Below are 12,274 nucleotides of genomic sequence, written 5' to 3'. Positions count from 1 at the left end.
AGTCGGTCATACAGAGTGAAGTAAGTCAGAAAGAGAAAAACAAATACCGTATGCTAACACATATATATGGAATCTAAAAAAAAAATTTTTTTTTAATGGTTCTAAAGAACCTAGGGGCAGGACAGGAATAAAGACGCAGACGTAGAGAATGGACTTGAGGACATGGGGGGGGGAAGGGTAAGCTGGGACGAATTAAGAGAGTGGCATGGACTTATATATACTACCAAATGTAAAATAGATAGATAGTGGGAAGCAGCCGCATAGCACAGGGAGATCAGCTCGGTGCTGTGTGACCACCTAGAGGGGTGGGATAGGGAGGGTGGGAGGGAGACGCAAGAGGGAGGGGATATGGCGAGATATGTACATGTATAACTGATTCACTTTGTTACAAAGCAGAAACTAACACACCATTGTAAAGTAATTATCCAATAAAGATGTTATTAAAATAAATAAAATAAAATAAAATAAACTATAAGAATGAACCAGGTAGGGCTTCCCTGGTGGCACAGTGGTTGGGAATCTGTCTGCCAATGCAAGGGACACAGGTTTGAGTCCTGGCCCCAGGAGATCCCACATGCCACGGAGCAACTAAGCCCGTGTGCCACAACTACTGAACCTGCGCTCAAGAGCCCACAAGCCACAACTACTGAGCCACGTGCCACAACTACTGAAGCCCATGCACCTAGAGCCCATGCTCCGCAACAAGAGAAGCCACGACAATGAGAAGCCTGTGCACCGCAACAAAGAGTAGCCCCCGCTCGCCACAACTAGAGAAAGCCTACACACAGCAAGGATGACCCAACACAGCCAAAAATAAAAACAAACAAATAAATAAATAAATTTATATAAAAAAAGAATTAACCAGATAACTTTGAAATTAATATTATTAATTAATTAATATTAATTAATTAATATTAATTAACCTTTAGAATTAATATAATAATTAAAAAATTTAAACCACAATAGATAGGACACAGTGCACTCAGACAAGGCTGAACTAGTGAACTGGGTGAACAAGTGAAGCAATTCCCCTGCATACAGCAGAGAGAATGAGAGAAGTTAAAAGACATAAAAGATAAAGCAAGAAGACCTTAACATATGTCTAACCAGAAGTTCAGAGAAGCAATACTTGAAGAGATCATGCCTGAGGAGCTTCCAGAATTGATTAAACATAAAGCCTCCCACTCAGAAAGCACAACAAATTATAAGTAGATTAAATAAATATAAATCCACACATAGACAGATCTTAGTGAAACTGTAGCACCAAAGAATGACGAGATATTTAAAGTAGTCAGAGAGAAAAAAGAGATTACCTATCATGATGGGTTGAACTGTGTCCTTACAAAGATATATTCGAGTCCTAACTCTTGGTACCTGTAAATTTGGAAGTATGGTCTTCACAGATGTAATCAAGTTATGATGAGGTCATACTCAATTAGCTTGAGCCCTAATTCAATGACTGGTGTCCTTATAAGAAGAAGGAAATTTGGACACAGACAGAGACACGTGGGAGAAAGCCATGAGACAACAAAGGTAGAGATTACAGCAATGCAGCTATAAACCTGGGAATGCCAAGGAACACCAAGGACTGCTAACAACCACCAGGAGCTAGGAAGAAGCAAGGAAGGATCTTCCCCTGGAGTCTTCAGACAGATCATGGCCCTGCTGACACCTTGACTTTGGACTTCCAGCCTCCAGAACTATGACAATAAATTTTTGTTGTCTTAAGTCACCAAGTTTCTGGCAATCTGTTATGGTAGCCCCAAAAAACTAACACATTTATACTGACAGCGAACTTCTAAATAGAAGCAATGGAAGCAGAAAACAATGGAATAATCTTTGAAGAACTGAGAGAAAATACCCAATAAAACTATCTTTCAAGAATGAAGATGAAATAAAAACACTTTCAGACAAACAAAAAATACATCTGCCCCTAGACTCTCACTAAACTAACTTCTAGAACATGAACTCAAAGGAAAATGATCCTCACAGAAACATATGAACAAAAGAATTGTGCGCAAAAACAAAATGGTAAACCTAAACGTCCATCCACAGATGAATGGATAAAAAAGATGTGGTACATATATACAATGGAATATTACTCAGCCATAAAAAAGAACAAAATAATGTCATTTGCAGCAATGTGGATGCAACTAGAATTATCATACTAAGTGAAGTCGGAAAGAGAAAGACAAATACCATATAATATCACTTATATGTGGAATCTAAAACATGACACAAATGAACCTATCTATGAAACAGAAACAGAAACATGGACATAGAGACAGACTGGTGGTTGCCAAGGGGGAGGGGGAAGGGGGCTGGAGGAGGGATGGAGTGGGAGGTGGGGTTTGGCAGATGTAAGCTTTTATAAATAGAATGGATAAACAACAAAGTCCTACTGTATAGCACAGAAAACTATATTCAATATCGTATGATAAACCATAATGGAAAAGAATATCTAAAAACAGGTATATACATGTATAACTGAATCACTATGCTGTACAGCAGACATTAGCACAACACTGTAAATCAACTATACTTCGGGGAGTTCCCTGGTGGCCTAGTGGTTAGGATTCCGGGCTTTCACTGCTGTGGCCCATGTTTAATCCCTGGTCAGGGAACTGAGATCCTACAAGCTGTGTGGCGAGGCCAAAAAAAAGAAAAAAAAAAACCTATACTTCAATATGAAATAAATATTGATTAAAAGAAAACATTAAAAAAACCAAAATGGTAAACATTTAAATTTAAACAAATACTGAATGTATAAAACAAGGCTAATTTCTAACTTCTGGGATTAAGAAAATAATAGAAGCAATATTTACACAGCACATCTTACATGCCTGGCATTGTTCTGAGTGTTTTACACACATTAATTCTTTTAATTCTCAAAATAACACTTTGATATAGGAACTATTATTTTTATCTACTTGACATATGCAGAAACTGAGGCACAGGACGGCTAAGTACTTTTCCCAAATTCACACAAGTAGTATATAAGTATGAATGGAACTAGTCAGAATTCAAGTGTTCAAGATTCTTTTATTGTTCAGGAGAATGATAAAAGGTATAGATTAGCTTAAATTGTTAAACTAAGGTATATTAAGTTACAGGGTCTGTTTTCCAGGGTAATCACTAAAAGAACAGAAATTCACTATGTAACTTCCAAATTAGTAGATGAGGGGGAAAACAAAAAATCAAATGTGGAAACATCTAAGAGAAGATCAAAAAGGGAAAAGAAAAATAGAAAAAGCAGGTCAAATAGCAAAAACCAAAACAGACAGTAGAATAAATAAATTCAAATGTATAGGTAATCACAACAAATGGATAAACCACAATATTTAACTTTTGATTAAAAGAGAAAGATTGTCATACTGAAAAAATAACCAGTTCTACAGTGTTTACAGGAAATATAACTAAAATGTAAACAAAAGAGCTTGAAAGTAAAATAGTGAACAGTAGCTAAAAAAAAAGCTGGCTTAGTTATATATATTAATATCAAACGAAACAGACTTAAGGCATAAAAGCATTACTAGAAATAAAAAGCATCCACTTTCTATTGCTAATAGGCTCAATTTAACAGGAAGATAAAAGTTTTAAACTTCTATATACTTCATAATAGTTTTTAAATATATAAAATAAAAATTGATGGAATTACAAGGAGAACCGACAAATTCATAGTGAATGTTAACGTACCTTTGAGTAACTGACACAAGAAGCAGACAAAGAAATCAATAAGGATAAAGAAGATTAGAACCACACAATTAACACACTTCATCTAACACCACATCCAAAAGACTCTGCATACACAGAATTTTACCAAAACTAACCATGTACTACACCCATAAAGCAAGCCTCAACAAAATTCGAAGAATCTCTTATATAGCCTGACCACAATGCAATCCATTTGAATTTAAATTTTAAAACTAATTTTAAAATACACTTAGAAATAAATCATGGGTCATCTAATCTATGAGATCAAAAAAGGAGAAAAGTTTGTTCCTCTAAAAAAGAAAAATATTAGTAAAATTAATAAATCTCTGCAAGATTGATCAAGAAAAAAGACAGGGAGAGAAAAAAGATTAGAACTGTAAAAGGGGACAAAATTAAAGATGGCATAGACAGTAAAAGGGATATTATAAGTAACTTTATGACAGTAAAAGTTGGAAAATAAATAAAATGAACAAACTCCTAGAAAAAATATCAACTTACCAAGTTGACTCAAGGAAAAACAGAAAACCTGACTGGTCCTAAAACAATTATAAGAAATTGGGTCAGTAGTTTAAAATCTTCTCAGGAATTAAACATCAGGCCCAGAAATTTTTAGAAACATGATCATTCAGGAAAAAAATAATTCTAATTTCACAGGATTTTTTCAGGATAGGAAAAGAATCCATCCCAATCTCATTTTTATGAGGCTAGGAATTTCATAATATAAAAACCAGGCATCATTTATACTGTACACCTGTAACTCATATAATATTGTACATCAACTATACTTCAATTAAAAAACAGGCAAAGACAGTATGAAACAATTATAGACCAATCTTATTCAAACGTAAATACAAAAATCTTAGACCAAATACTGGCAATACAAAGTTCACCATCATGTGCATATGTGCATGTGTACACAGGCTACGTATGACTTCAGTCTGGGAATGCAATGGACTTAACATTAGAAAATTAATGCAAATCACTGCGTTAACAAGTAAAGGAGAACAAAACATTGGCTCTTAATTAACATAGAAATAGCACTCAATAAACTTCAATTTCCATACACAATTAAAAAAAAAAAACTCCTGGCATACTAGGAATAAAACTAGAATTGATTAGCAATGCCAAAGGTTCCAAACATTCACACATGCTTAAGGAAAAACATTTTAAAATTACTCCTTTTACAATTAGGAAAAAAAGAAGAAAAGAATAATCTTTCAGCTATCAACACGTCTATTCAGCACGGTACAGGAGATCTTAGCCACTATAATAAGACAATAAAAAGAAATAAAATGTGTAAGAATTGAAAAGGGAAAACAAATTGCTATTCACAGATATTAATTTCTATACAGATATCTAGAACATATAGATAACTATACAGATAATTCAAATAAATTATCAGTAGATTCTGAGTTAAGGTATTTTAGTAAAGTTGCAGGATATAAGATAGAAAAGTCAACTGCATTTCTACACATCAGCAGGGAGAAAATACAGCAACAAAAAAATGTAACTAGGGATGTAATGCACAACATGATTAACTATAGTTGATGCTGTATGGTAATTTGAACGTTGCTAAGAAAATAAATATTAAAAATTCTCACAAGAAAAAAAATGGGTAGGGGTAACTATATGAGGTGCTGGATATTAACTAAACCTACTGCAGTAATCATTTGGCAATATATACTTGTGTTAAGTCATCGTGCTCTACACCTTAAACTTCTACAGTGTTGTATGTCAATTATCTCTCAAAAAAACTGGAGAAATTTTTTTTGAAAAAGGAAATGAAGAAGCTAATAAATCCCTAAAGAAAAAAAAAATCTAACAAAAGATATACAAGACCTTAATGGAGAAAATTAGAGAACTACTGAAAAATAGTAAAGAACGTTTAAATGAGATGCTATCACGTATATGAATAGAAAGCCTTGGCATCATTATGATGTCAGTTCTCCCCAAACTGATAATAGACAATGCAATTTCAAGTTAAAAAAAATCACAACAGTGTTTTTTGTGAAAACCAACAGGCAGATTTTAAAATTTCTAAAGAGGAGCAAAAGACCAAGAGGCAAGACAATTTGAGGAAAAATAAGGTGGGGATTTGCCTTATCACATGCTTAAACGTACTGTAAAGCTCTTCTACATGAGAGAGTGTGATGTTGACACAGAGACACACAGACCAATGAAACAGAAGAGGCCAGAAACAGACGGGTGTGTATTTGCTAACTCAACACCTGACACAGACAGCACTGAAAACAGGTGCAAAAAAGATGGCCTACTTACAAAAGCAGTACTTAGCAGCTAAGTCTGAAATTAAGCTATAAAATGTATTCACATTTTGCCAAATCTGGCTCAGTTTTGGCGGGTTTAAAAATCGACTGACTTCTGGAAATGAATGGTAGATGGCTGCACTACAATGTGAATGTGTTTAATGCCACTGAACCTTACACTTAAAAATGGTTAAGATGGTAAATTTTATGTCTATTTTATCACAATTTTTAAATTTTATTTTTTTGCTGAGTAGAGTTTAAGACTTTTTTTTTTTTGCTGTTCTTTCATCCGTAAGAACATATCTTTCTAAAGATGTAGAGCCGAATTACAACATATTAAACAAATCACTTGGAATATTTCTTCTCTATGCGGTTTATCCTTTATCCCATATATATTTTGGTTCATTTGTCTCATTTTGATTTTTGTTTTGGTTTTTTTTTTTGATTTACTTTTTGAATACTTTTTTTTTTTTACTTTTTTTATCCTAACATTTTATTTTTTTAATGGCTTACTTCTTTCTTTAAAATTTTTTATGTTATATTGGAGTATAGTTGATTAACAACATTGTCTTAGTTTCAGGTGTACAGCAAAGTGATTCAATTATACATATACATGTATCTATTCTTTTTCAAATTCTTTTCCCCTTTAGGTTATTAGAGAATATTGAGCAGAGTTCCCTGTGCTATACGATAGGTCCTTGTTGGTAATCTATCTTAAATATAACAGTGTATACATGTCAATCCCAAACTCTAAATGTTTTAAATATATTTTTAAAAAGTGGTCTTTGGAAAAACTGGTAATTCATCTGCATAAGAATGAAACTGGACCTACACTTCACCACACGCAAGGAGAGGTTAATACAGTTCTTAAAATGTTAAAAATTTTTAAACAAAATTCAGGACAAATATTTTATGGTCTCAGGATAAGGAAGGATTTCTTACGACACAAAAGGTATAAAACCTCCAAAAAAAAAAGAAAAGAAAAAAAGTATAAAACTATAAAGGAAAGAATGGATAAATACTTCTCTTCATTAACAGATATCATAAGCTGACAGGAGTTCATTTATTTTCAACACACATTTAATACTCAGAAACTTGAAGAGTTCCAAAACTAACTAATGAAGAACACAACCTTCCCCCTCAACAAAACAAACTACAAGCACAGACATTTCACAGCAGAAGAAGCATAAATGGCCACTGAACATGTGAAGAGACACTTTCCCTCACCAGGACTCAGGGATATGAAAATGGAGACCTTATTTTACACCGAAGACTAGAAAAGCGCAGACGTCAGACTACACCAAATGTGCAGTACAATCACTGTGGAAAAGAATCTGGCATCCCCTGGCAGAACTGAGGAGGGACCAGCCTACCTCCCAGCAGGCGCACCCCTGAACGCCTACCCCAAGGAAGCCTGCACACACGTGGCCCGGGAGGAGCGTCAAGAACAGAGCCCTGAGAGAAGCCTCCAGGCAACAGTCCAGAGTAGCTCCATTCAGATGAGGTTCAAGAACAGGAGAGACTATCTGTGCTGACAGACGTTGGAACAGCAGTGGTTTACAGGGTGGGCACTGACTGGAAGGGGGTAGGAGGGGACCTTCTGGGTGATGAAAATGATCTACAGCTGGATCAGAGCGTTGGCTACTGCAAGCGTACATACCTTCCTCAAAACTCACTGAACTATATACTTAATATCTGTGCATGTCACCGAGTATAAATTTTAACTTAAAAAGCCTCAAAAAAAAGGGAAGAGAAAGAAAGGGGGGACGTAGGTAAGAGCTGGTTATGTGAGCCACTTAATCTTCTGAAGGGGGATAATTTGTTTCACATGCTTTACCAGTAGCAATTTGCATATAATTGCACCCTAAGCACAAATTTATTTTATCCACTCAAAAAACGGGCTCAAATTCTCTTCTTGGCAACACATTTTAGCAAGTTTAATCCAAGATTTGAAAATAAGGCTACCCAGGACTTCCCCATTTACTCTCAACTGACTAAGTGAAAATACTAGGACATACTTAGGAAAATAAAAAAGGTTGAACAATAAACAGTAGTTCAGCTGTATGACTTTACAGGCAAAGGCTGTAAATTTCACAAATGATTGCCTCTTCCTTTTCTGGACTAATCAATGAGGATATATTTACATGATCAATCTCAGCATCAAATAATTCAGAACTTACTTGGTACCCACCCCTTCTCTCCCCATAGCTCCTCCGTGAAAAAAGAGGAAGATGGGGCAACAAGGGCACCAGCCACCAGCAGGACCATCAACTCCCAATTTCGTGCAGGGAGCTTCCCGCCTCCTTACTCTGTGTGTGTGCGTCTGTGTATGAAGCCCATCAAAACTAAACCCTTCTGTGTCTAAACTTCCCGTACCACACACAAAAGCCCAGGCACAAAGCAGACACAAGTGACATATTTCATACCCATTTCTTGCAGGATTGCAATAGGCCTCTTCAATAAGGTACATTTTGTTCAGATCCTTCCACGAGCCTCCATCTAAGACTTGCCACCGATATGGCAAATGGAAGTGAACTCTACTGCACCTCTCTGAAATAAAGATATAAAGAAGTGAGCACACTGGCAATACACAGCCTGGCCCAGTCCCACGGTTCTCAAAGGGTATGAGGCTGCCTGCTGACCTGGGAACATTCTGGAAATCTGTGAGGGAGCCTTTTTTAATGCAGTCATACCTGAGCATTTAGATACCAAACACTATGCATTTTAGGATATACACTTTCCTTTTATCTCTCCCTTGTTAATAGGACATTAAACACATTAAACTGATTTTTTAAAAACTGTGTGTTGGTGGGTTACATTATGTATGAATTTCATGTCATGAGAGTAAAGAAGCTGATCATGAGATAGACGGTCGAAGGCTCCATGTCTGCAGGGGCAGTCTGTCGGTGCATTACTGCTATACACGTGACACTTGGATGGGGCGTGATCACACCAGAAACGGGAGCAGGTTCGTCTCTACCAGAACCATCCCAACCCCAGCAGGTCCTACAGCAGGTGGGTCAGCAGTGTGGTTTCAGCCCACCTTGATCTTTCTGGCTGCTAAGTTACTCACCCATCCTCAACACACCCCACCCCCCAAAGGCATTGTACACACAGCCCTGGTCTACGGTTTCCATCCAACTACTCCCCCATGCCTTCCGTGTGCTCCCAGGGCCTGTACCTCCTAGCACTTCCTGCCCACCTTGCCTTGGCTCATGCCAGCCGCTCACCTGGAATGCTGCCCACACCCTCCCTCTACCTTTCAACAGACTGTGAGGTTCTGGTACATCCTGACGGAGGAATGTTGTGAGAGGAAAGAGAGACACGAAAGAAGAGCAATGGGAATCTTCACACTGACACCTGCAGGATTTATACTATTAGATAGAAAGATACATAGGTGTGGAATGCCTCTATTTGGGTAAAAGAACAGAAAAAACAAGATTAGCCAGACTCGGACTAAATACACATATATGCACACATTATTCCTTGCTGCGTGTGGGGGGGTGGGGGCGATGGGAGGACTGGGTGGCACAGCACAAAGTTATGAGGAGAGATTTGTTTTGAATTTTGAACCGCAAAAATATATAGTCCAAAAAATTAAACATCTAGTTAAGTGAAAAAAGATACAAAAGAGCGTTCATAGAGTGCACCTGTGTAAAGAGAAAGACTAAACATACACACTTGTGCTTGTATAAAATCTTGATGGAAAAATATTCAAGGAACTAGTAATAATGACTGTTTCTGAAGGGAATCTGGGTGCTGGGGAAAAGGGTTGTGATGAAGACATTTCTTACTGTCTTTTGTACATTTTTAATTCATCTTTCAAAATAGTAACAGTAAAGCATGGCTAACTTGACATCTGAAAAAAATTAAAATTTTCTAACATCGTACGCAGTCTTTCAGGCAAGTCTTAACGCCACTTCTTTCCCAGAGACCCTGCCAGGGAGCAATGGGGTGGCAGGGACCGGGGAGGAAGTGGGGAGACGGCCTGGGCTTGTCAAAGACCAGGCCTGGGGCCAGGCCGACAGGGCTTAGAGAACAGGAGGGACCCCAACCAAGGAAATCTCTGCCAAGTTCAACCAGGCTGGAAACAGCCCCACTGGGGAGTCAGGATGTCCTGACCTGTCCAGAGTTAGGGCAGGGATGGCTCACACCAGGCCAAACGGAGCCCTCTTAGACTCCTGACCAGGGGTGTGGACAATAAAGTGATAACCAGGGGCTCGACCTGAAGAGATAAGGCCACAGCTGTGGTCCAGAGGTCACGACCAAATAAGATTTCCTGTTTCCTCCTAAGGGGCACTAAGGGAAATGATGAGGAATGAGTGTTCAGTCGCTCATCTATACAGCCCAGCACAGGTGAGTCCTGGACAACCTGAAGAAAGGCTCTCCCCTTAAGAAGGCACCTGTCAGGGTAGGAGCACCACCCACCCCTCTCCAGGCTGACACTTCCTTGGGAAGGACATAGGGGCCAGGGGAAGGCACTGTGAGGCCTGAGGCTTCTAGCTCTTAATCCAACCTGAGCATGGAGCCCATGCTGCTCACAAGCTGGCAGGTGCCCTGAGGAGGAGGATGCCACGCAGGCCACTGCAGCCATGAAGATGGCAAGAGCGGAGTCCTAGCTCAGCGCTGGGGGTGTAAAGCCCCTTCTCTGCTACAACTTTCCTGGTCCTTCTGTCCCGTCTCTCAGTTTCCCTCCCTTCTTCCAATGTTCCCCACCTCACTGTTGCATTCCCAAGTCTAGGTTTTCTAGAAGGTTAGTCACAGAAACCAAATCAAATTGGCAAAGTACCCACATCCACATCCCCTTTCTCCCTACTTCCCTTAAAATGACAGATCACAGAGAAAAGCACTGGAAAACAGAAGTACCATCAAAAGACCAGAATTACTAAAGAATTCCTAAAAATATGAAGCAGTAAGAACCAAACCAACAAAGAGAGAAAAATACATGCAGAATATGCAGAAGAGAGCCACCCCAGAAGTAGGAAGGAGCTGGGGGCTTCACAAACTCAGAGTCAGATGTAACAAGGAGCAAGAAAGACACCTGGACAAGAGCACTGAGAGGAATCAGGACCCAGTGGAGCAAGTGCCCCATCAGCGCCTTGCTTGTGCCCAGCAACCTTGTTCTTTGTCCCATGGAACACGTGGGTGTGGATATAGGGGCTGGAGAGAGAAGCATGCGAGAAAGCCATCAAAGCCCCCGCCCTGACCTTCGAACATACGCTAGCAGCCCCCGCAACCAAGCAAGACTTACCGCCTCTTCCCCATTAAGCCTGGAATCAGAATCGGCCTCCACCAGTAGGCACAGGGATTTGAGTACCAACATGGGCACACAACCAAGAGCCACCCAACACACGAGGAAAAATAACACAGACAGGCAGCTAACTCACACAGAAGAATCAAGCCCTAAGGAAATAATTTTTGGAGAAAACAGATCAAGAGAAACAACCAGACCTAAACATAAAAGCTAAGCCTATAAACTTCTGGAAAGAAAAAAAAAACCATAGGAGAGACATTTTCCTGGGCCTGGAAGAGACAAAGATTTTTAGGGCACAAAAAACACAAACCATTAAAAAATATATTAAAATGGACATCAACATAAAACATATTCTTCCAAAGATACTGTAAAAAAAAAAATGAACATGAAAGACACAGACTAGGAGAATATATTTTCAATACCTATATCTGACAAAGACATGAATAAAGAATATTCAAAACTACTAGAAGTCAATAATGAGAGATCAAACAACCCAATAAAAAAATGGGCCAAACAGTCACAAAAGACCACACGTTGTATGATTCCATTTATATGAAATATCCAGGCAAACCCAGAGACATAATGTAAATTCCAGGAGCTGGGGGGAGGAAAGAATGGGTAGTGACTGCTAATGGTTATGGATTTCTTTGGAGGTGATGAAAACGTTCTAATATCGACTGTGATGATGGCTGCACAACTCTGACTATATTAAAAACTATTAAATGGGTGAATTGTATACTGTATGAAATATACTTAATATCTTAACAAAACTGTTATCTGCCTGTAAAATAGGCAAAAGATTTAAACAGATACTTCACAGAAGACATACAAATGGCCAACAGGCACATGAAAATAAATGTTAAATATCATTACTCATCAGGGAAATGCAAATGAAAGCCACAATGAGATATTACTCATTTGCTAGGATGGCTAAAATTTATAGGACTGACAATACCAAGTGTTGACAAGGATGTAGAGCAACCAAAACACTCACACACTGCTGGTGGGAAGGTGAAATATATCCACTTTGGAAGACAGTCTG

At 38.3% G+C, this 12,274-nt stretch overlaps 1 protein-coding gene across 2 annotated transcripts in view; it reads right to left on the bottom strand.

Annotated features, from left to right (window-relative positions):
- PARP12 (poly(ADP-ribose) polymerase family member 12) overlaps positions 1–12,274 on the bottom strand; it is a 44,282-nt gene that overhangs the window by 20,295 nt on the left and 11,713 nt on the right. For both annotated transcript variants that reach the window (XM_060305238.2, XM_030853983.3), the window contains exon 5: positions 8,405–8,528. In XM_060305238.2, the coding sequence (XP_060161221.1) occupies positions 8,405–8,528 (124 nt within the window). The remainder of the gene's footprint in view (positions 1–8,404; positions 8,529–12,274) is intronic.

Source organism: Globicephala melas, chromosome 9, assembly GCF_963455315.2.
Source record: "Globicephala melas chromosome 9, mGloMel1.2, whole genome shotgun sequence".
In the NCBI taxonomy this organism is placed as follows: Eukaryota; Metazoa; Chordata; class Mammalia; order Artiodactyla; family Delphinidae; genus Globicephala; species Globicephala melas.
Note: the sequence above shows the minus strand (reverse complement) of the source record. Positions and strands in the feature narration are given on the sequence as shown.